The following is a 24,887-nucleotide window of genomic DNA, read 5'->3' as shown; positions in this document are numbered from 1 at the left end:
GGAACACCTCTCAGATGCCAAAAAGTTCAGTTCATATAACAAACTCAGTTCTGACTGTTAACAACTTGTCCTTACAACACAGAATCATAGAATGGCTTGAGTTGGAAGTGACATAAATGATTATCTAGTTGCAAACCCCTAAGAGCAGAGAGATGCCACCACAGGCAGTGATTTTGTCCCCTAACCACATTATTCTGAGCCCCATCCAACCTGGCTATGAACAGTTCTAGGGAAGGGTCATCCACAATTCATACATAGCAACCTGCTCCACTGCTTCACTATCTTTGACTAAATAATTTCTTCCTAACATCTAACCTAAATGTCTCCTTTTTTAGTCTAAAAACGTTCCCTCTTTTTTTATCTCTATATGCTTCTGTAGAAAGTCATGAACATGATGATAAGACATAGGTACTATTCTCCAAAAATAGGACAAGGTCAAATTTCAAATGCTTTTAAATGTTGGGGTTTTTTTTTCTCTGATTGAAAAATTCAGACATGTGTCTGGACTTCTGGCCTCTTTTTTTTTTTTTTTTTCCCCAGAAAGAAGCAGTCTTGAAGGGCTATCCAGGCAGATTAAAGTGACAAGTGTGATTCCCAGTCAGGTACCTCCCCACCCAATGCTGTAATCAGATCTGAGTTTGGCTGCTATGAATCCTCTCTTAAACAAAGCTGTGTCCAGCCACTGCAGTTACAGAACTGACTGCAGGACTTCTACACTCTCCACGTGGCCTCTCTTCCACTGCGCCCTAATTCCTGCCTTACCTCTGTGACAGTGGCATGCCAGAATTCCCTTGCTTTAGGTCACTCTGGGTCCTAGACAACAACCTTCCATTCAACAGCAGTAGAAGCCAGAAAAAGTATGGCATTTATAAGACCTTCTTTGATGAGCCCATGATCAGTGCTGAAAACTACTACAAAATGGCCCTCTTGACCATTGAAAACCCCTTTGTAAGAGAGGGTCACAAATTTTGTAAAGCAATACTAAGATTGGCTTTACAGACTTCACAAGCATTTCCTTTACCCAAAGGTTTTCTGTGCCCTCATGACAGTTTGAAGAGGACAGATTTCTCACAAACTCAGTGGAAGCCAGTGTCAGTGTGACATTGTTCAAGGGGCCCTCTGGTGCTCATGCGATCTTCTAGCTATACCGTGGGCTCTCCGGGTGTTATCTCCTTTTCTAGCCAGACTTGTGTACCTGGAAGCTACTTTGTTCCTGTTGCTTTGCCTACCTCAACTTTTCTGGGCAAACCAGTCTGCCCAGCTCAGCAGGAGTTCTAACAAGACCTGTTTGCTTCCCATAAAAGCCATCAAAAACACATTTTAGCTTCAGCTGGACAGCCTCCAATAAAATAACCCCAAATTTGTCTGTAAAAGAACTCCAGCTGCAGACAGTCAAAATGCTGCATTTCAGCTCTGCTACACAGAGACACATCTTTTAGCACAGCAAAATCCATAGGCTACGTACATCTTGCTCCATCCACAATGCCAGCATGACACCAGCCTCAGCCTCATCCTCAGGAGTCAGAGCACAAACACATTGCCCTCAGCCTCAGCACATTTCATAGCTTGTGCACACTTTCATTCTGACAAATCTTAAAGTCTAGTCTGGAGATAAAGGTTTTAGCTTTGCTTCAGCAACAAATCTTGAAATCATGGCAGAAGAACAATTTATTTCCTTCAAAGTCTTGCATAAGTAATTAGGTTCGTTGTAATTCTAGTGTTGCTGGTGATTTTGGTTTGTTTCTACAGTCTATCACCTGACAAATGAAAAACATTTGCTTCATAAGACTCTGTGTCTGCAATTCTCATCACAAATATGTGTTGTTCCCTTCCAGATGAATTTCACAAAATAGGAAAGTTTCAGTAGAGGGTCCCTCCAGGATCTCCACAGTTCCATGGAATTGGGAGACGGTAATTGTGGGCCTGTAAAGTGGGACTTACCCATTGCTAGAATTTTTAATAGTTAGACCAACACTGCACTTTTCAGAAAAATCCACCTCATCTAAGAATTGAAAAAACCCTTTCCTGAGCTACACTATGGAACCAAGTCAGAAGAGCACTTCATACATCTCAGCAGGGGGTCAACACTTCTCCATTGCAAACTTTCCACCGTTTCGACTTCAGAGCTGGACATCTTCATTCCTTATTTTAAACATTTACTACTCCTAGGACAAAGATGAATTGTAGAGACACTAGATGAAACAGCAGCTTGCAATCAGGCTTGCAGCCAATCCTTAGACATTTCTTTGTGACAAAAGAACTTCTTAAACTTGTACCTAAAACAAATTAATCTATAATGAATGGCAGACGTAATGAGAGAAATCTAATTAATCTCAAGAAGCGCTTACTCTTCTTATTTTAAATAACAATTCTCTATGCTGAACCTGTAAGTAAACCAACCATATCATAGTACCATTTAATTAAAGCTCTCTTAGTCTATTAATTCTATAAGGCAATATTTTGCTCTGCTTGCTTTCGTAACTGCATAGTATTTGAAAGAATATTTACACATAAGCCAATCATAAAATCTTGTATTAGACTGACCTTGTTAATTTACAGTTACATGTCAAAACTGAAAAGTAGATATAAAGAAAAAAAAATAAAATTAAGATTCTTTATTTTAAAACAACTCAGAAAAACCCTATTTCAGAATTTACCTGATAAAGACCAAAAAAGTGGACTCAAAGATGAATACAGAAGTTAAGACAAGACCCAAATGAAACAAAACTCATAGATTTCATGTAATATGACCAATACATCAAGGATAATAATTTACATATGCCCATGTATGACTCTTTAGACTTAACTTTTAAAATCCAGTCTCTGTAGCTGCTCTATTACTATTTCAAAAATTTGTGAAATGTGGTCTCACTGGTCCCATAGCTTGCATCTCAGCATCATTAAGCAATGAAGTTGCTGGTTTTTGAACGAAAAATTACTTCTGGGTAGTACACAATCACCAACCTTGTGTGGGAAGTTGTGATCAGATCAGGTTGTTTATCCAGTCATTTCTTCCCACAGGATGAGAAGAATCTGAAGATAGAGACTGCGGGAGCTCCCTGAATAATTGTTTCCAATACTTAACTGTTCTTGCAGAGAAAAAACCAACTTGAGTCAGAACCTCTACTGATTCATCTTATATCTCATATTCCCATCACACACCTGCTCATTTGTGAAGAAACTGGCTCCATCTTACTGAGGATCTCCTCGCAGGCATTAGAAAGTTCACACTATGTCCCACCCAAAGTTTTCTCTTCTCCAGGCTAAGCAAGCCCAGTTCCCTCAGCATCTCTTCACATGTGCTGTCATGTGCTGCAGTTTCTTGTCATTTTGTTGGCTCTGTGCTAACAAAAATGTTTATCAACATCCCTCTTATACCAGAATCCTGCCACAGCATTATGCATAGCTCAAGAAATCTCAAGTAAAGAGGAACAGTCACTATGCTTCATCCACTGGCTTGCTCCTATTCACACAGGCTAGCATGCTGCTAGCCTTCATCATGGTGAGGAGCATTGCTAGCCACACTTAGTCCACTTCCCCCAGGACGGTTTAAGCCCCTTCTAGCAAAGCTTCCAGCAAGTCAAACAGATCTCGGTCCATATGATTGCAGGGGGTTAGTTTGTTCCAGATGCAAGTCTTTAGGTCTGTTCTCATTAGGTTTTGTAAGCTTGTTGTCAGTCCATTTCTCCAGCCTGTTCAGGTCCCTCAGAATGGCAGCTTTGTACACACCCTCCCCTCCCTTGGCTGTTATCCCAAGCTTGATAAGGGGCATTTCCTCTCCTTCTGCTCTTGGTTACTAATAGCTATGCTAAACAGGAAGGGTTTCAGAACATATCCTTGGAGGAATCACACTTATAACCAGATTCCAGGAAGACTATGAATCACTAACACTACCCTTTGAGGTCAATGACTCTGAAAGGTTTTCGCAGATCTACTAGTCCACCCATCTGGGCTACAAGACTCCAAACACAGCTGATGCCACAGCACAACATGCTGAAAGCTAAAGTCTGCATAGATGACACCTACTGCTCTCTTTCCATTAAGAGATCTAGTAGTTTTAACAAAGAAATCAAACAGGTTTGTCAAGCAGGATTTATCTAGGGTAAATGCACACTGACTACCCAGTAATCACTGCTCTCAGGCTTCTTCCATGCTCGGTCCTGGAGCCACACCTCTTTTCTTCCTGCCTCGCCCCCAAAACTTCATCACACTGTCCCTTTGAGAATAGCTTCACAATTTCAGGACCCTGCAAAGCAACTTCCTCACTATAGAGATACTCAACAATAAACACTATCCACATCCCATCCATTAATATGAGGGTAGGAAGAAGGAGCGGGAGAATCAGAACTTTTACTTTTATGAAACAAGCACTAAGATAATTGACAACATGTTGGCTGAAGTACCAAACAAAAAGTACAGTTTCATATTTCTGCAGCAGGTAAAGATTTGAGATGACCCACATTCACTTTTCAGACATTTCTTCACACACACATAAAAAAGAGCATAAGTATTTGATTTACCCCAAAGGCAAGTATATATAGTATAACAGTGAGAGGGAATTTTGAGGCTGGGATCTAGGAATCCTACCTGCCAAAGCTGGGAAGCTGACTTTGTTCCACTCCCACGGCTGATCATACTCATCTGCAGGCCTGTCATCATCCTGTGGCAATTTGCTTTCTCGTAAACGGCGACTCACCACACTTTCAGAATCGGATTCTACACCACTGCCTTCTGGTTCATAGGGTGTGTCATAGAGCTGCATGTTTTTCTGATGGGACTTCATGTCTTCCTGCTGTTGAAACTCTGTTGGCAAGGAGGAAAATTGCATCAGAATCACTACTAACCATGTCTTATCATTACAGTCTATAATTTTAGAGCATTCAACTTCCACCCATTTCTTAATAGCCACGTAATTATAGAGATGACAAGCTTGTACAAGACTTTTAAATTCTACCCCTACATTGGTACCTTGCTGGAAGCAAAATTTTGCTCCAGTTAACCACCCCAGCTTCATGCCTCCACCAACATTTCCCAGCTTGTGCAGAGCCAGATTGCAGGAAGCACACAATCCCTGTCAGTGCTAAAAAGAACATTCACAAGCAACTATACATAAATGCCCAAGAACACTGAAATTTTTGTATAGTTAGCTCTTCAGGAGGAGATGGTTCTGAAGTGAAGTTTGAAGATACAAAGAACATAAAAAAACAAATCCCACAGTACAATTGCATGTGCTGATTTAAAAAAAAGTCTGCATTTACACGTACAGAATATCAGCAAAAAATGAGCTAGGACTAGAGTAAGAACATTAAACAAAAGCATTACAGCTTATCTCACATCAAGGGGGTTGTAACATCAGCTCTCAGCTGCCTGAAAAGCAGCCAGAACCAAACCTTCTTGGGCAGAATCAGAAGAAGCAGTAAGGAGGAACAGGCACAAGGGGTAGCTCAAGAGATCCAAGTGTTACATTGTGGGTACCTTCTTTCCCTCGTGAGGTGCAGCCCTGGGATAGGTTACCAGGTAGGTCATGGGAAGTGCTTCGTTCTTTGGAGTTTACAGAGCTTTGGTTAAGCAAAGCCACAGTCCCTCCATCTACTGATACAAAACTGGGTAGAGTGAATGATAGATCAGGTGGCTGTGCTACCATTCAAAGGGACCCAGGGAGGCTGGAAAATAGCAGACTAACAGGCTAGAAAGCTGCTCAGCAGAGAAGGACTTTGGGGTCCTGTATGGCAGCAAGTTAAACACAAGCCAGCAATGCACCCTCACAGGAATGAGGGACAACCTAGCTTGGGGCGCATCAGGAGCGCTGAATGCAGATCAACAGATGTGATTCTTCCCCTCTACTCAGCACTGGCGAGGCCACATCTGGACTGCTGGGTCCAGTTCTCATCTGCCCAGCACAAGAAAAACACAGAATACTGCAGGAAGTTTCAGCAAAAGGCCATAAAGCTCAATAATGGGACTGAAGCACTTTTCAGATGAGGAGAGACTGAAAGAGCTGAGACTTGCTAGCTGGGAGAAAATTTTAGTGGAGACATTATCAATGCTTATAAATACCTGACATAGCAAAGAGAAGACAGGGACAGACTTTTATTGACAGACCAAGATATAACAGGCACAAGTCAAAATATATGCAATTCCATCTGAATACAAGAAAACACATTTTGACTGTGATAATGGTCAAACATAGAAATAGGTTGCCTGGAGAGGCTGTGAATTATCCATCTTTGGAAATATTCAAGATCTGACTGGACATAGTTATGGGCAATCTATTCTAGCTGAACCTGCTTGAACAGGATTTTTTATTAGATAATATCAATAGGTCCCTTCCAACTTCAGAGGTTCTGTGGTTATACTGACCACTGCAACAACAAATAAGAACACCAACAATGTAGCAAATTCCAATCTTATGAAAAGACTCAGAGAGAGAACTTTTTAAGCTACAAATGAAGCAAAAATCTAGAGCAGTTCTCTCTGTTAAAACAATAAAAGTCATAGATCAACAATAATATTATAATCAACTTCTCCAAACCACTCCAAAACACAGTGAAAAGTCTGCAAAACAGTGCCCTTACAGTGCCCAAGACAGTATCCTTATTCCTTGAGAAAAAAAAAAATATTTCATTCATGCACTAAAAATACAGTAATTTTGAAGTAATTTTGAATACACCAAAATTGATGCTACAAGCAAGATACATCATCTTAATTTCTAGTTATGAAAAACCATACCAAGAAAAAATGCTGCATTGAGGAAAAAAAACTGTAATAGAAAGAATACACTGCTCTCTTGAATACTCTGGTTCAAAAAGATAAACATTTTGGTTTTTTCTGAAGTCAGAAAAGTGGCATGTACCTTTTTCTCTTTCAGTACTGTGGACCCAGTCAATGCTATACCAAGAAATGTGCATTTCTGAGGAACAGAAGCCAAATCAGTTGTAAGTGCCAAACAGAAATTTGTGTGCCAAATACAGCTACGCAATTGGTTCTTTGTGTGTGAGCACATTTCAATACAAGAACTCTTGCCTGACATTTTTATTTTACCCAGAAGACCAAAGCATCAGGCCATACAGAAAAGTTTACCAGTAAACAGAAGGTGCTTCATGTTCAAGAAGCATAATTAGAAAAATTGTGAATATTTGATTTTAAAGCAGAAAAGTTTTTCTAGGAAAAGCTACAACATAGATAGAGGAAGTGCAGGGCCAGGAGCTGGACTTAATGATCCTTGTGGATCCCTTCCAACTCACCACAGTCTGTGATTCTGTAATATTTAAAAACATATGCATGTATGCACGTACACTTCTACACACATATCTCCAATCTCTTTTATAAAGCTTTGTATAAATATGCTTGAAAATTCACCATTGAGAGTATTTGTAAATAAAAGTAATTTTACTAAAAGCTAAATCAGAAAAAGTTTATTTCAATAAACAACAGCACTGCTGAATCTGTACCATAAGCAGTGTTAGCATTATACACTGACAGCTCAGCGCAAACTTAATATTCAAGAATCAAATAGTAGAAGACAACAGCACATTTGTGATGAAACATTTCTTACAGTAATTTTACAGCCTCTAACAGTGACAGCTCTAAGGACTAATGTCTTTGGAAAGATTAAGAGGTAAACAACTATGTTAATTTAACTTTTTCTTTAGAAATTCACTTTTTTTAACTATATAATTGGAATTCTTATTGCTGATTAAAAGTATATTTGTATACAATTCAGCATTAGGTTAATAACTATCAGAAATAGTAACAGTTGAAGTTCTGAAAGAATTATCCCACAGATAATTCTTGTTCTCACAGATCAGTGGTTATTACAGAAACAGGCTCCAGAAGTTTGGGCTCCTGTGTAAAACCAAGAACTTGAGTAGGAGAGGTACCAAAACTGAAACAACACTATGAGATACAAGACTCAGCTTGACACTGTTCTTCCCACTTGGTGAACAATTCTGATACTCACATACAGGCTCCACAGGACAAGCAGCCACATCAGCCACTGCAAACACCTTAATAGCCCTAAATAACTGAACAGGATTACAAATAGATGCGCTATATTCCTGAAAATAGTTTAAAAATAATTAGGGGATATATCTAGGGAACAGAACAGCTATGAAGCCAACAAAGTAATGTTTTCAACATTTCCTTACTTACTTACCGAATCCAACAGGTGAACTTCTACAGCTAGCCTTCCAAAAGGATGCAGCAGACTAAAAAACAACCAGACCATTCTATAATGGCCAGATGCCAATAGATATTTCCTTCATCTCAAACTCAAGCATGCAGTAACAAGAGGTCAAACAATGTACTATAAAAAAACGTTCTGATAATATAAAAGCCCATTTTCCCAAATCAAGCACATCTGTAAATGTCACCAGGCAGTAATAAACTCAATGCCACTTACAGCCCATTTTTAACATATCTTTTGATGAAAAACTAGACAAGCAAAATACAGGAGTCTTACTGCCACAATCATGTAAGGAATGTTAGTTACAGAGGGGCTCCCTGAAGTTAAGGCTTTGCAAGAGTTTTTGTTCTCATGTGTGGTGAAAGACAATGAACAATGACTCTGTGTAGGTTGGGGTTCCTGCATCACAGTAACAGCACATCTTGCTCTTCTACATCTAATATGCAGGAAGAGTCTAAACCTCCAGGAGACAAAATCACTACCTTATATCAACTGCCTGATTCTTTCAAACTCTGCTACTCTATTGGGAAACCTTTTAAATAAATTACATGCAACCAATCACAGCATCAGTGGTAAGACAGATATAGGTGGCTCTTGATCAGTCTGACAGCCATCTGTAATTTATGCATGCTCCACTGAAAACCAGGGAAAACTATAGTGGAATTTGATAGAGTCACATTAACTTACAGATTGATCAACAGCAGCACAATAAAGCTGTTCAGACTTGCCAGTATGTCAGATTTCAAAGTGCACTGGCCCACACATATGAGGTACAAAAGTGATAAACCAGACCCCTCTCCATCTCAGTTACTGCTTTCAATACTAGTGCCAAATTAAAATGACAGTCCTACCAGTTCCTCAGCTGTTTTCTCTAGCCAAAAGAGCTGTTCTAGCCTGTCCTAGTGAGACAAATCTGACTATGAAGGTCTCATGCTGGAAAAAGTACAAAGACACAAGGTCAACTTTTGAGAAACTACTACTGAAATTGACTTTCAAGAAAAGTAAAAGGGTTATCAATGTTCTTTGTATCCAATAAGCCTAAGAGCAATACTCAGGACAGAGAACAGAATTCTATTGAAGGGATTTTACAGGGGACATTTAGCTGCACTCAGCTCCATTCAGCAGTACAGAATTCACAGAGTTTATATAGCCATATTGCTGAATAAGGCTTCATCCTATTTCAGAAAGCATGAAACAAAATACTTGGAAATACTCCTAACTCCAACAAGCAGCTGTTGCTAGAAACCCTTTAATGTAAGTATAATGATTTTCAAGGTCATTTTGGCATGCAGTTAAATTTGTTCAAATACATAGTTATTTGCAGGAAGCCCAGTAGATTTTTCATTCATTTATTTAACGCACATTAACATGTAAACACTATGCTGGAATAAGGTTGTTCAGAGGACAGCTGTCAAGCTGTCAGCTTGAAGAATTTCTGTCCTCCTACCTCTGGATTCTGACTACAGATGGTTGCTTTTCTTCTGCTCTCTTTCCAGAAGTCAGCATTTAAACAACTTCAGTCCCACTGACCTGGATTTAGTTTCCCACTAACCAAATAAAAAACACAACCTGCTATTAACTACAAGCAAAACTGCAACCAGCCTGCAGCGAACACCAAATACTGTGCTGCCATTCTCACTGAATACATTTGTGTCACTCCAATCTACCAAATAATTCCAGTGACAAGGATCTCAACACTGAAGCTACTTTATTTGGAACTCACAAAACTTTTCAAGGCACACAGACAGACCAAACATTTATCATCAGAAAGATACAGGTATTTCATTAAAGCAAGCAAGCAAAAAACTATAGCCTTAACAGAGTCAACTTCTTTCATATTTTCCTCCTATATACACAAAATTCCCCATAGGGAGAGGGAATGTTTCTGTTAGCAATGATAGAACAGGCTAACCTGACCTTAACTAGGATTGTCAGAGCAGAATTATGAACAGAGCAGAACTTGTGGAATGTGGATTCAAACACTTTATATTCAAAAGCCCTAAAAGGGCAGTTCACAAAGGGTTTGGAGGACTTTCTATAAGCACGCTGGCTTTTTGTGGATAAGTCTTGGAAAAATAAAATTTCATATTAAAAAAAAAAGTACCTGAGAACATAACTCAGGAACAAGGCCTCTTTGAGGACAACAGCCAATTGCAGTTCTTGTATTCTCACCTACCACTGAAAACCAGAAATTCTCAGTGGAAGCAGAAAGAAACTTGAAAATGCTCAGGTTCACATTGAGAGATATTGCTGAGGATCTGATGCATTTCCCCCCACATTATCCTGACAGCCTGGCAATCTCTAGCAGGTAAGGTCACACCAGGGCCTGATCTGATCACAGGTAACAAAGACCCATCTGCAGGAGTGCTTGCTATCAAGGTGTAGATTTTTCTGAAATGCTAAAACCTCTGCTTTACACATGTTCTGCTCTTGAAGCCTCTAATGGAAAATCACTGAACTGGCAAGTAATCACATTGAAGGGCAGTGAGCTGTTTGCTCCAGGTGTATGGGCAAGCAACAATCAACCAGTAACTTGCCAGTTTGCCGCAGGCATAAGACAGATTAATGCAAAGATCACCCTGATATGAACATTGGCTTCCACTGAATTAATTCACAGATAAACAGGTCAAAATACTCAGCCAACTGCTTACTTATCCAAGCCTCGCCATTACTGCTTCTTTTCACATCCATTTTGGAAAGATAGTCTGAAAATTTTCAGGACTTGTGATGCAGAATTCTCATTTTCTTACTTCAAAGCCTATTCCCGAGAGAAGCTAAGTTTTACCTCTGTTCAAATTTCACCTCAGGTCATCAGAAATCAAACTGCATTTCCCTCTGCTTTCAGATCCAGTTGGATGCCTCCAACTGCTGGGACACAAGCGAACACCAATTAATTCCAGTGGCAGGGAGGGCTGTTTTGCTTTGAGACTGCAGCAACTGCCACTCAATGGTAATTATTCCAGATTTTGCTACGGGAAAAGCTGGATATGAGAAGATCTTCCTTCCCTCATCTTTTCTTCCAAACAGAAGCCAAATGACTCAGAAGTGAGCCACTTTCCAGGAATGAACAGACATTTGTTCCCCTGTTCCCTGTGAGGGCTTGGCATAACCGCATGATGTGAAAAAACCAACATCTTCACATTGCCTGCATCAGGCCGGAAATACTACTAAAGTCCAAGTATGACTCATTACCCCAGGAAAAAGCATTCAAAGCAACATTACATTCCGACAATCCTGATAAAGAAAAGTTGTTAGGCCAGTCAGAGCAGGGGCAGGCAGGGAAAAGACCGTTTATGATAAGTATCAATAAACCAGCAAAAACCCCCCATTAATATTTTCCACAGAAGGTGTGCACTGGATTAAAACAAGCAACCACTACCCTACCCAAGAAGACAGGAAGCACACATTTGTCTTTGTGGGTGAGAAGGGTAAGGAAGAGGAGGGGTGGGTGTTGGTGGAGTCAAAGGATGCTGATTAAAAAATCAAAATACATGGGAAGAAAACTCAAATCCTGGTGGCCTGGATGGACACTCATACTGTTTTCTAAAGGACATGAAAATTATCTTTAGAGATGTATTTTCTTTTGGCAGAGGCAAAGAAATAAAAAAATTAACTTTCTTCAGTTTCCTGGAGGCAGAAATTTATTCTATAAAGCCTTCCACCTCAACACCATATTTTCTGATACATAAGCAGTGTTTAACTGTCAGTTTTAAATTCTTGATTTCTGCAGAGCTTGCCTCTTTGGAGGTGCTTTGATGCTGCTGACCTACTTTCTCCTTGCACATTTTTCAGTAAGACAGAAGACGAGTAAGGATGCCCTTTTTATTTAGATAAGAGGACAAAGAACCCCAAAAACTCCTCAACTTTGTACGTTTACTGCTGCTTGACAGAGTAAGAGCCAACTCCAGATGCTGCTACAGCCAGTTACATCACAGTGCTATATTCCTGGTTTGTTTGTAGGTTTTTTTGACCTGCATGGAATACTGACCTTTGGGATTTAAGAATCATTGTTTCATGGCCTAAACAGAGCAATCCAAGTGGTAGCAGTGCAAACAAAAAAATTCAAGATCCCCATTCCATACTCAAAAACTTCGGAGCTGTGTAAAAGAACATTCATTTATTGTGGTAGGAGGGAACAGAACGCTGTGCTGGGATTTCCATGTATGCCAGTTAGTACAAAGGTTATCATCAGCCCAGGACATAAAATACAGTGTCCCAAGAGATTTGTTTTTAAGATTAGCACAAACAGAATAAATTCTCCTGGAAAGCCATCTTAACACCAAAGTCTAAGTGAGTATTTTAAACAAGCTAAAGCTGTCCCATGCCAGGACAGAGAAGTTTATAGTGAATATGACCGTTTCCTGCAGTTACATCAGTCCTGCTACTCATGACTGCTACTGATGTCCCCATGCCCTTGCCAGTGCTCTTCACAAATGCAATATCTCACCTTCACAGGAATCACCTTGAGAGAGGGCAGGAGTGGAAGAAGAAACCATTCATAATTTAAATGCTCTTCAAGACTCACACAGCAGGAAGATATTTTCTTGCAACATGTCTGCCTGTGAGAGTCTCTGTTTGCTGAAAGCTTACTCAAAAGAATCAAACTATCAAATGAGATAAGCACTGATCAAAATTATTTTTAATGAGTATAAATATAAATATATATTTATTTATATATATATATATATACACTCAGGATGATATTACAAGGAATAACCAGATGGGAGAAAAAGGGAGTTTATACAACCAAGACAAAATAGGGAACTGCTTCCTGAGAGCTGGAGGTTTAATTCTAGGAGAATTATGCAGAAAGGAGTTATCTTTCCTGCATGTTACTGGCTTTGAGCACAGCTTCCTAGGAATGTGGGAGAGGACAGGGAAGGATCAGTAGATAGAGACCTCCCTCCAGACTTCCTCCTTTTGATACAAATAGTGGGAAGAAGTTCCCTACAGGTACAACTTACATGGTACAGTAAGGCAGTAGATTTTTGTAGCCAGAAGAAATGCCATATCTGATTTTACAAACTCAGATGAGATATATTCTCAGCCAGATGAGACATGTTATCTTCTTTTAGCCACCTGCTAGCATTTGTCATAGAGAGTACAAGGCAGGGAGAAGAACTGTTACTTAATAATTCCTACAACAGATTTATTTCATAGACCTAGTGGCTTCATCAAAAGGAACACAGAAATGTGAATTGTGCATTGTTTTCATCCAGCCTGTGAACGATTGCATCACCATGATTAAAAAAAAAAAAACAATCAATCAACCAAAAAACCTCAAAACCCCCCAAATGCCAGCTGAAAACACAGCCTGAAACTCTCCTGGTAACTAATGTCCATTATTTTATCCTTATTAATATTTTTTTAAAAGAAAAATGCTAAGAAAACAAAGAGAAGTCAAAGCTTTGGAAACAGTATCTGATCCATTTGCGAGAGCTCTTTCCCCAGTCAGCATTCCAGGAAGAGCAGGCATTATCAGTACTGTTTCCTCCTTTGGCAGGACTTAAAAGCCACACAGCGTCTGCATGCTAAACCATCTGTTTTTTTTCCTGTTCACTGTAAGGAACAGCGACAGTGATTATTTGCCACAGTGATCATTTGCAATTTTCCAAATGGCAAGTTGCAAGCAGCAGAGATCAGCCATTGTGATTATTTGTAATTTTCCCCACTTTTACACACTTTCCCCAAGGGAAGTATTGTCCTAGTTGCAATCTTTCTGTTCTGTCATTCAAACTGAGTTTCAGGGATAATCTAGCAACTCTGATCAGCAGTGAATGAAGATGAATCACCACCTCTTGGACATACAAACTTTCAAATATAACTCCAAATGTTTAACTCCAATGTAAATTTAAAGTCTAGCACAGTCCTGCACATGCATCCCATAAGGATCATTAATGTAGACTTAAAATGTGGTTGGCATTTGCTGTTCAGCCCTGGAGAAAAAATAATTTAGTTTAGAATTCTACCTTCCCATGGTTAGATGAAGAAAGCTGTTCAGCTGTCATTACATGCAATCATAGACTTTACTTATCACAATCCAAGGCCTTGCATGCATTAAATGACAGCTGACAGCACAGAAAAAGTGGGGGATATGAAATTGCTGGGAAAATGTTTCAACTCATCCTCTTTGGCCTATGATCTCTTTCCTCATTATGTCAAGTAGGTCAGCAAGGGATTGATAGAAACTTGTGTCTAGCATTTGTAGGTTTCAAATACTCTGCACTGAGCTGTGCAGCTGCTAATATTCAGTACCTTGCCTGTGTTTGCAGATTTATCTGTAATTATTGTACTCCCTGATTGGCTGTCCATTCCTAGTTAAAAGCCCACTTGCAGAGTAATCTGTCAGTTACACAGTGTTGGGTTTTCCCCTTGGACAAGACTTACATAACAGTACAGAACATGCAGCAGCGTTTGCATGTATGCAGTATACAGTCTATCACATCATCACTCAAGACTATTTGTGCTTACACTGATACATAACAGCAAATAAATCTGGTCAGCATTCAGCACAGAATCATTAAGAACAGGTGCTTAAAGAAAATGACAGTCATGTGCAAACATCATAAATCAGTACTTTTTTCACTTCTTGCAATTGGAAGTACCACAAATCTGGAAGAGCAATATTTAATATCTTCCAATTAGGTCAAGTCAGAAAAAGTCATGTTATAAAAATTCATTGCAATCATGATCCTGATCCTGATGCCACTAAGTCAACACTTCCTGATAAATTTTCCAGTTACACTCTTACTTTCCAATATGCCTCTCTAAACCACCAGTGAACATGGAAACATTTACAATGCACAAAACCACAACCATGGAGTCAATTGTGGAAGGTTTTATTTTTTGCTGGGTTTTTTTGTTATTTGTTTTAAGAGAAGGATACAAAAAGATTCTTTAAAAATAGTTAGGAGGGGCTGTCTTTTGTTATGCTCTATATTCTACCATGATGCCAAGTTTTCAGTGATGGTGCATGTCACAGCCAAAGGAAAGATCTATGGTATCTGCTACTCTGCAAAAATATAATGCAAAATCGAGAGTACGTATGAAAGACATCACCTTTTTTTAAACTTCATCTCACTCCTCCCTTTCTATTTCAACTGAGGCAGCAGCATAGACACCTTCACAACAATATCAGAGTGCATTAGAGCCATAACTGCTGCTGCAGGAATTGTTTAGAAAAAGCTCACACTTTTCTGTCTTGCAGCCCGTCCCAGACAAATGCAACTGTTGTTTGACTGTACAAAACACAAGAGCCAGAACAGCAGAAAACCCACTGCTTCATCACAGTGATTTTCAAATTATCCACAGAAAATGAATGCAGAAAGCAAGCCGAGTTCCTTCAGGCAAAACTAATTTCCCCCAGGTTTACCTGCAGTGCTCTTAATTGCTAGTGTAACCTGCAAAAGCATCAGTTTTGCATGCCTACATCCTGATTCATAAAACCAAGATGTATGTGGACTCTCCCCCTTCAAGGCACCTACACATGAAACTGAACAATGCATAGCCTTGTTTAAGCCCAAATGAAGACTAAATATTTCCATCTTCTATTTGTACGTTGGTATTATTCAACAAATTTAATCACAGTAGCACAACACAGTCCATCAGCAAGCAGAAACACACTGAAGGCTTCCTAGGTCTTTACCTGAGTAGGGATAACAAAGATTAATGGACATGTCAGCACACCAACACACACCAAAACCAGATGAGGCTTACCTGACCTCAGCCAGGGAGGAACAGGAACAGGCTGCTCCTGCAGACAATTGCCTCAATAATTTTAGCAGCCAGAATTATAATGAACAGCTGGGTTTGCATAGATGTTTGAGCTCCTCCAAAGGAGCATTTTCAAGCAGAGTTCTTCATAGCCAGAAATCAGAGAAAGAGAGAAGATGTACGTTTTTGCCACCCTACATAAAATGCAAAGAGCACAAAAACTGTGTTTCTCACCACTTCTCACTGAAGTTTTAAGTTTGTTCTATGACACTGCTGACAAGCCACAATAAACTGTTGGTAAACTGATGTGGCAAGATGTACAGTCTCTGTGGCAAAAACAGACACAGAACTAACTGGTTGAATCTTCAAGTCTCATTTACTTCTAAGGATATGAAAGCGCTCATCTGGTTTGGATTTCCTAACTGGAAAAGGCACACTAGCTACTACATTACAGCTGATGTCAGAAACAGACCTAATTTACTGAAGGTTTCACTCATATTTTGCCACTCTGGACTTCCAGAGTCTGGATGCAAAACCAGCAGGCAAAAATTTCATTCATTTACTATCAAGCTAAGTACATTAAAGATGACAACATACCAGAGCTGAAAGGGTATCTTGTTCTTTCAAAGAACTATTCTGTTTACCTCATGCTTAACTAATACTTCCTGTACCAGCTTTTTTGAGTCTACTTAACTCTTCTGTACAGTGCAGATAAAAAACACAAAGTGATTTGAGTAAGTGAGGGTATAATATGAAAGAATATGATTGAGAAAGTTCTACTGAGAAGAAATTCTCACTAGTATAGTGGTGGGGGAGAAAGGACCCCCAAGCAGGACCTTTGAGTTGAGCAAGCTGGGGAAAGGTAGAAATTCCTTCTGCTGTGACAGCACATGTAAAGTCCACTAGTTGCCTTTATAAAACAATAAATCCAGGTTAGGCTAGAAATATCTATTCCTATGGTTGTCATCCTGACATAACTTGTTTATTAACATGCTGCTCTTAAACATTTTTATATTTCCTTTGGCTAAAAGCCTCTTTGCAAAAGAATAAAAGGAAAGAGAAAATGAACAAAGCATAATTAAAGATACATACAAGTGTGACAAGGGATTTTTCTATCACTTTTTGTCCCAAGTGCATGTCTCACTTTTTCTTTTAGTATCACTATTATATCTCCATATAACAAATCCCTGTAAAACTCATCAGCAACAGTCTACATCTCCCATACACTGCTGATTATTCATTCAACAAATTCTCCTCATTCTGCTTTTGAGCCATGTTGCAAGAAGCAACAGAGCTGGCCCCAGGTTGAGAAGACTGAGAGCTGAACTGATAAGATGGCAAGATGTACCTCTGATGCCCCCCTACCTAATAAAATAACACTCCTCCCAGTCAGACCATAAATAAGTTTACAGTGTTCTTTTGCTGTGGCAGGCCACAATGGTATCAGTCACCCATGCTTCCATCACACCTTCACCTAGAAAGCACCCAGAATTCCTGCCAACAGAGTCCAGAAGTGCACGTACAGGCTGAGTGCAGTCTGGAAACCCATCTGTTCAGCCTCTGCTCCTTCCCCCCCACAAACTGATAGTGAACAGCTGTCAAGAGTCAGACTCCCTTGCTTCAACAGCATGCTTTCAGCATAGATTCTGCCCATCTAGGGTTACCTCCACAAAACCAGAATATTTGTGCATAAGCCCCTGCTCAAGCTACATTTCAGCTGACTGTTTCCTTGTGCCTCCCTGTCACCTGTCTGGTCTTCCCAGAGATAAAGTTTAACAGGATCAGCACTGGGAACATACTGTCATGGTGGTGAAGCTGGAAATCAGCTGAGATTAAACAAACATGGGTTCCAGCAACCTAGTCTGGGATATGCTGACTTTCACAGCCACTTCTCTTTCACAAAACAGTTGCAGGATCATAAAATAAGCTAGGTTAAACAAAATCTCAGGAAGTGGAAGTCATCTTGTTCAATGTCCAACTCAAAGCAGGTTTTAGCTACACAGTCAGACAAGGTTACTCACATTCTGGTTTCTCAGTCGAGTCCTGAAAAATTCCAAAGACGGAGACTATAAAATCTCACTAGGCAACCTTCTCCACAATTTGACTGTTGTCATAGTGAGATTTTTCCCCCCCTGTATTCAATGAACCTCTTATTTCAGTGTGTGTTCACTGCCTCTAAGCCTTTCCAGGCATGGAAAGAACAGATGGAACACTGATTAAATTAGAAGTCTACAGAGGTCTGATTACAAGGGAAAATGCAAAACAGCTTCATTTTTTATTTAATTTATCCAATTTAAGGGTTTACACAACTCACATCAATCTCTTCAGGGCAGGCAGAAGACCCCTTCATGGCCATATCCTTTCATGTTCAGGCGTGTTCTACCTAAGAGAATCCTTTGTACCAAGATGAAGTACCCGTAGTTGACCAGAGAAGTGAAACACCTTCAAATTCAACATACGTGATACTAGAGGGTCAGAGTTGGGGAGAGGAGGGTAGAGGGAGATGGGAGGGAGATTTAAAGGACTTGAACAGGTCAACAGGACACAAAACTTAAAAACAGTAGCTCTCTCACCTTTGTAACCAAAAGAATACCAATGTTCCAATGTACTGAATTCTTTTCATTCTAGGGTCACAGTTCTCTTTTTCATATTCCCAAGACACAGCTGCTGGAGTGCTAAAATTACAGATCATTTGGGAACCCACAGACCTCAGTGCTACTGAAACTGCTGCCAGAAGCATTGCTGTCTTGAAGGGACAGGCAATTCACATCCTATATTAAAAGCATCATTGTTCTTAAGAAGAGCAGTCCAAAATCTTGAAACTTATTTGGGGATGAGAAGGATGGAGGAGAGGGAAGACCTGTGGTAACTGGCAGGTGAAAACAGACACATAATCAAAGCAGCATTATTAAGAAACACAAATGTAACTCCCTATGCCACAGGCAACACTGCATGCAAAGCACAGGTAGGCACCAAGAAAAAGGCACCTGCATACATTACACATGTTGCTTGTTTTAGGAAAGCAGATAGATTTTGTCAAACTAACCATCTTCATCAAAAGTGACTTGAAATGACTGCTTCTTTGCCAACACCAGTCTTCCAGACTGCAGGCAAGGGTTAAATAGCATTTTGACCTCATTGGTTTCTCTTTCCCAAACATCCACTCCTTCACTTTGCTTTTTGTGCAAGTACATAGGCCGGATACATCAGACAGTGAGCAAGGAAATTGAATTAATGAAGTTACAGTCCTTCAACATTCATCCTCAAGTAGTCTATTATAATTCTGATGTACATTTCCAAAGTTCTAGACATCTTGTTTCCATTATTTTGGGCATAAACTTTTGTCTTAATGAGAACAAGAGTCAAGAAACTGAAAAACTCAATTTTTATTCAGGCTTGTGATTCAAGCTTCACATTTAGTCAATTTCCAAATGGACTAATATCACATCAAAAGAGCAAGATGAAGGTGTTGAAATGGGGAAAAAACTCCACAAACAAAACCAATATTAATTTAAACTTGTACTATTAAACATTAGAGAGAACATCTTAAATCTTTCTAGGGGAAGAGACATCTTTAAACATAAAGAAATTGTATTAATTTTATGCACAGCTGGTTTCCAGCCCAGTGATGCATCTAGCTGCAGCAACCACAACACATCACAGTCTCTCACTACATGAGAAACTAGGCTCTCCCCTTTCTGGCTTTATCTTCTCACAGTCACTGATGGGGTACGAAGTGCTCATGAAGACAGGAAGAGAAGTACTGATGATCCTGGCAACTGGACATGCTCTAAACTGGTGGGGTTTCATGGCACATGTGAGATCTGTTGCTTTGCTCAGAGAATGCAAGGACTTGTGTTGAAGCACATCCAGCACTGTTTTAAACATCACTGAATTCATGCACATTAGATCTAATGCCAAGGAAGAAGTTTGCTTCTGTAATTGTTCCTAGACAATTTCTTTCCTTTAAATCACTGCCCAATGGAATGTTTGTCCAAATTCCAAATTAAGTAAGAAAAAGCTTGAAATAGATGCTGAAGCCCAGGAGGTTTCTAATTAACATTGCATCTAGCATACTTTAAAGAAGAGGCACAGCTGTTCAGAGCATATATCCTCACTTCTCATGAGCTGCAAGGAATTTCGCACTACAGGATAGCAGCAGGTGACAGTAACATAACCACTATGCTCCAAATGATGGGGAATGCTCAGAACACATCAGACATCATTCCTCGGTCATTTCTAGGAAGAGCTCCCCAAAATTTCCAGTGCTGCTCTATAAATAAAACTATCTTCTTACCAATCACAAACTTCTGTGTGCTACTGATCTTCTTCAAATCCTACCCAGTGGCTCTCCACATTGCAAAAGTTGAGATGAGAGCACATCAACTCAACATTAAATTTCAGGAGTGAAGTGTTACCTTGCACTTTTCCACACTTCTAAAGGGGAAAAAAAAATCTTAATTTTTCTACTAGAATGACCAGCATGTGGTCTATTCACATAATGTGGAAACCGGATGACAATGGTGCTAATGAGGAATTCACAATAGATCAATTCTCATTTGGGGCTCATTTCCAGTCATGGCTAGCCTATTGTTAAACCCTCAAAGAGAATTAGAATTGAAATACATAATTGTAGGAACAAAAGAAGGAGCTTAAAGTTTTTTTAAAATTGTGCCAGCTGTTGAGCTTAGTAGACAAACACACTGCTTCTCCTGTGTTCACTACAGCTGTCTGCCATGCTCAGGTACAGACAGACAGCAAATCTTACATACATAGAGCCGCTACAGTGCTTAGAGGTCTGGTTAGCTTGCAAGGCTCAGTGATTTTTCAATAGGCCAAAAATATTCTTCTTAAACTTCCCATGCTGTACGTGCTAATCCAGGCATCTTAATCAAAGCCTTGATCAAAGTAGTTATCATTGCTCTTCTTGTATTATTTGCAGTTGCAAACCTGGTGCCAACAAGCAACATGCCAGAGGCCACCTGGTAAAGAATTTTACAAGACCTGACTCACCACTAATGTGTGCCAGTGACTATTCAGATGAAGTAACATGTCTGAACAAAAAACCAGCCTTTTTAGTAACAAGGAAACTGACACCCAAGACCTGTTGAAGTAGGTCCAGGTTCATGGGAATGCTGTTTTCTCCATACTCCCAGCATTTCTGTGATAGCTTGCATGAAGACTGAGCTACTTCTCCCAGCATGTCCATGGGAAGCTCCCAGTTAAGGCAGGTGCACTGTTTTTGCTAGGCTGCCTGTCATTCATTAGAGATTCCACTGAGATGCAGCTATGGACTCATACCTCAGTCCCTAGAAAGAAGCAGTGAAGTTCAAGAAGGCATTTACTGTTCTAGCATTGTCTGCACCTATAGAGGAGTCTCAGCTTTCTGCATCCTCAGAGAAAGAAGGCCAAGCACAAAATCTCTAAGTATAAGCTAGTTAGACTTGCTCACTGTTCTGTGGCACAGCCAGGATGATGCATATGGAGACAGGATGATAAATACATAGAAAGAGAAGAAAATATTGTGAGCCTATAACAAAGCTGTGATTTTTCTTTTGGAATTCTCTCTAATAATCCCTCGTTTCATTTTAAAAGAGCTCCTGTTGACAAAATGCTCACATTCATTAAAGCCCCTCTAGATGAAAACCCTGCCCTTCCTCATCACACACTTCCCTTAGTTTATGCTCACTTTTGCTAATATGTAATTGCTCAGGTTGATGAAAGCATTGAACAACACAGGCAAGAAAACAGGTATCTCTGTACCACGATTCCAATGCTCTAGAGCATCCCTAGGAATAGATTCCAGCTCTTCAGGTCCAGTACACAGATCCTTCTGCCACATCACTCACCTAACCCTAGAGCATGCATACAAGCTCATCTTTTCAATTTAAACTTGAATTCAGATTTCCATTTATGGCCAGAAGCCTTTTTATGACTTACTTAGATTTTCCAGTGTTCAAGTAGTGGCAGCATGCTTTTGTGTAGATTTGGGACTCACCAAATGCACATTGAGCACTTTTCCCTGTTCTCATGGGTCGGCACATCCCAGCTACAAGACCTAACGTGCCCAATCCCCAGGACAATTCTGTGACTAGACTCGTGAGAGAAATACATCAATAACAAATTGTAACACCTACTTTGGCTGTACAAAAGGAGATCTTGAACCTCTCAAGTTACCTGGATCAGAACAGAGGCACAGTGTATGTTTTATCCACAGTGCTATGATAGCCTTCTTAAGTCTGCACACAACATAGCATTTGCTCCACAAGGAAGACCACATGGCATGTTACATCTCATGAAAAACAACTGTTTGCAGAAGTGCCACCCATTTAAGTCTTCAGAATTCTGGGACACAAGAAGACATTTTTCTCCCTGGCTGCCAATCATTGAGGCAGATGCATGAACTAGAGGCCAGAACCACATAAAGAGGCTGATGTCTCTGGCACAGTCCTAGGTCATATCTATAAAAGCAAAGGAAAGAACATGATGTACATCAAGACTGTCAGGGCATAGAACCTGAAGCATTCCTAGATCTCTAAGTAATCAAGGCACTGATGCACCACATGTTTATCTTGCCTTTCAAATCACTATTCTAACTCAAGGGCTTAACCTTCCCTATTTCTCCTTCCCTGACCATTCTACAGAACAGAAGATACAATTCCTGATCCAGAAAAAACAGAAGTGATTTTGCCAACACACTTTTCTTAAGGTAGGCCTCATATCGCGATAACGCTTTCTGCTTCCTCTCTCACCAAACACTCCCACCCCCACCCCTTACCCAGCCATTTTTCATTATGTGGTTTCAAATTATTTTGAGACTTAAAATGACCTTAATTTTATGGTTGCTTAAGTAAGCTGAATTATATATTATAGTATGCATCATGCTAGGTGTTTCATACTCAAGAGATCATAAGTTGTTCTGATCAGGGTAAATTTAGATGTTAGTCAGGGCATAAAATATCTCCTTTTGGAAGCAAGATACTCTCTTCAAATCCAATCACCAAGTAGGACAACAGATGCAGTTTATTAATTCAAATCTCTGTAGCCAGTATTCCTTATCGTATCTTAAAATGACACAACTGTTTGTGCAACAACTTGCCTACCAGCATATCCCCATTTGAATGATGATCCAAAATTGGATCCTTCTCCAAAGGCAAGTTTTACATGAACTCTCTGATGTAGCACACAGAAGGCTGTGGTATAGGCAGCCTTGATCTGGCATTTGATTGCAAGTGTCTTATGCAATCTGAGGACGGGTGTTAATTCTTTCTGAAAGGCAGATATGCCTGGAAGAGTTTTGTCAACATGCACAGCTGTCAGGAGAAAGAGGAAAGGCATGGCTGGAAGGCTATAGCTAGAATAGGGCCTTCTGACTTTTAGGGGATTTTAAGGGAAAAAAATGCACACATTTTCCGCAACCACTGCCATAGTCATATCCATGATCTAAGGAAACCTTTTCTCCTCTCAGGTAAGGGATTACCACAGAAAACAAACAGACTGTTCACCAGGATTTGACATTCAGTGCAAGCTGATGGAAGTAAATACTCAAGTGGAACTAACTTCACTTCTCCTAGCATTCCCTGAGAGGAATGGATGACAGAAAGGCCTGTACATTATGATCACCAGCACTCTGACCCAACAGTGTCTCAGCCATTCACTTCTGTTCAAATGCAGCATCTCCAGCCACTGCTTTTATGCGGAGCTCTCTCTCAAGCATGAAGAACATACTACACCTGATCCAAGCAGTGATGCTTGGTTACAGTCTAGGTAAAGCAGCACAGGCTTATTTCTGTAACAGGCCACATGCCACTGCAGCAGCTATAGACTGATACCAGGGGAGAAGTAAGATCCACCTACTACTCAGGATCCTTAGAAATCAGCTAAGGATCAGCTTTAAAAATCAGCTTAAATCAGCTAAATCAGCTCTATTGCTGTCATTGCATGCTTGATAGCAGCCAGTCCAGAATCTTCAGCCAATTCCATGCATAGTCCAGGATACTTTACATCATAAACCACAGAGGTGGTATATGTTGTATATATATACATATATAATCCTTTATACTTGTGTAGTTACTCTGGGACATCAAATCTCCAAAGAGGTTGTGGACAAGGCAAAGATGCAACAAATCTTGCTGTTGCTTTGGGTGCACAGCCAGCCAAGCTGAGATTCCCACCACACAGCACTTCAGGAACTCAATTGCCAGGGATTCTCTCTGAACCTCTGGCAGTGATTTCCTGAAGACAGGGCAGACACAAATGGCAATACCACAGCAGATGTGTTCACCTGATAAAAAATGATAGCTTCTTATCAACATGCATTTGTTATCAACACACTCTACCTTGGCCTCAGGTCAAGTCTTTCTTTGAAAAGTCTTTCCAAACCTTATCATAAAGGTTGCACTTTTTTCCAGTCATCACAACCACAAATCTGGGGATTTTTGGGGAGCACTATCAGCAGAAAAAACTTCAAGCCTGACTGAACCCAATTCTAACCACAGATAGCATGGGAACAGATAGAATTATTTATTTCAATAATTAATTGCAATAAATCAACTCAGGGACTGCCTATTCTTTTAAATGAAACATCAGCTCAGAACAAACTGCCTGACAACTGCAAGACCACAGAACTTAAAGGAAGAAAGGATAAGGTTGGAATAAAAATATTAGTTACTTCAGACATCATTCATTAACCTTACTTTCTCATATTGAAATCACAAGGTCTTATTTCATATGGACACCTGCTTTTGCCTACTCCTCTATTAACTCAAGGAGCACGTAGCATGCACAAAAGTTTTAGGGTCGTATTTCAATGACCATTAAACATGGAATAACCAATAAAAAGCTGTTTTATTTTCTATCTCTCCTACAGTGCATTCCACTGCATTATGCAAATTCCTGCACTCTAGGATTAAGCCACTTTAAATGTAATCAGAAGGATTTAATCAGATTAGTCAGGCTAAACTGATAGCCATCTGATGTTCTTCTATTC

The 24,887-nt window shown here is 39.9% G+C and overlaps 1 protein-coding gene across 1 annotated transcript in view; it reads right to left on the bottom strand.

Annotated features, from left to right (window-relative positions):
- Positions 1 to 24,887, bottom strand: part of SHB (SH2 domain containing adaptor protein B) — a 56,429-nt gene that overhangs the window by 15,924 nt on the left and 15,618 nt on the right. Inside the window, exon 3 of the mRNA XM_018920828.3 lies at positions 4,588 to 4,803. Coding sequence (XP_018776373.2) covers positions 4,588 to 4,803 — 216 coding nt within the window. The remainder of the gene's footprint in view (positions 1 to 4,587; positions 4,804 to 24,887) is intronic.

The sequence above is a fragment of the Serinus canaria genome, chromosome Z (assembly GCF_022539315.1).
Source record: "Serinus canaria isolate serCan28SL12 chromosome Z, serCan2020, whole genome shotgun sequence".
Classification (NCBI taxonomy): domain Eukaryota; kingdom Metazoa; phylum Chordata; class Aves; order Passeriformes; family Fringillidae; genus Serinus; species Serinus canaria.
Note: the sequence above shows the minus strand (reverse complement) of the source record. Positions and strands in the feature narration are given on the sequence as shown.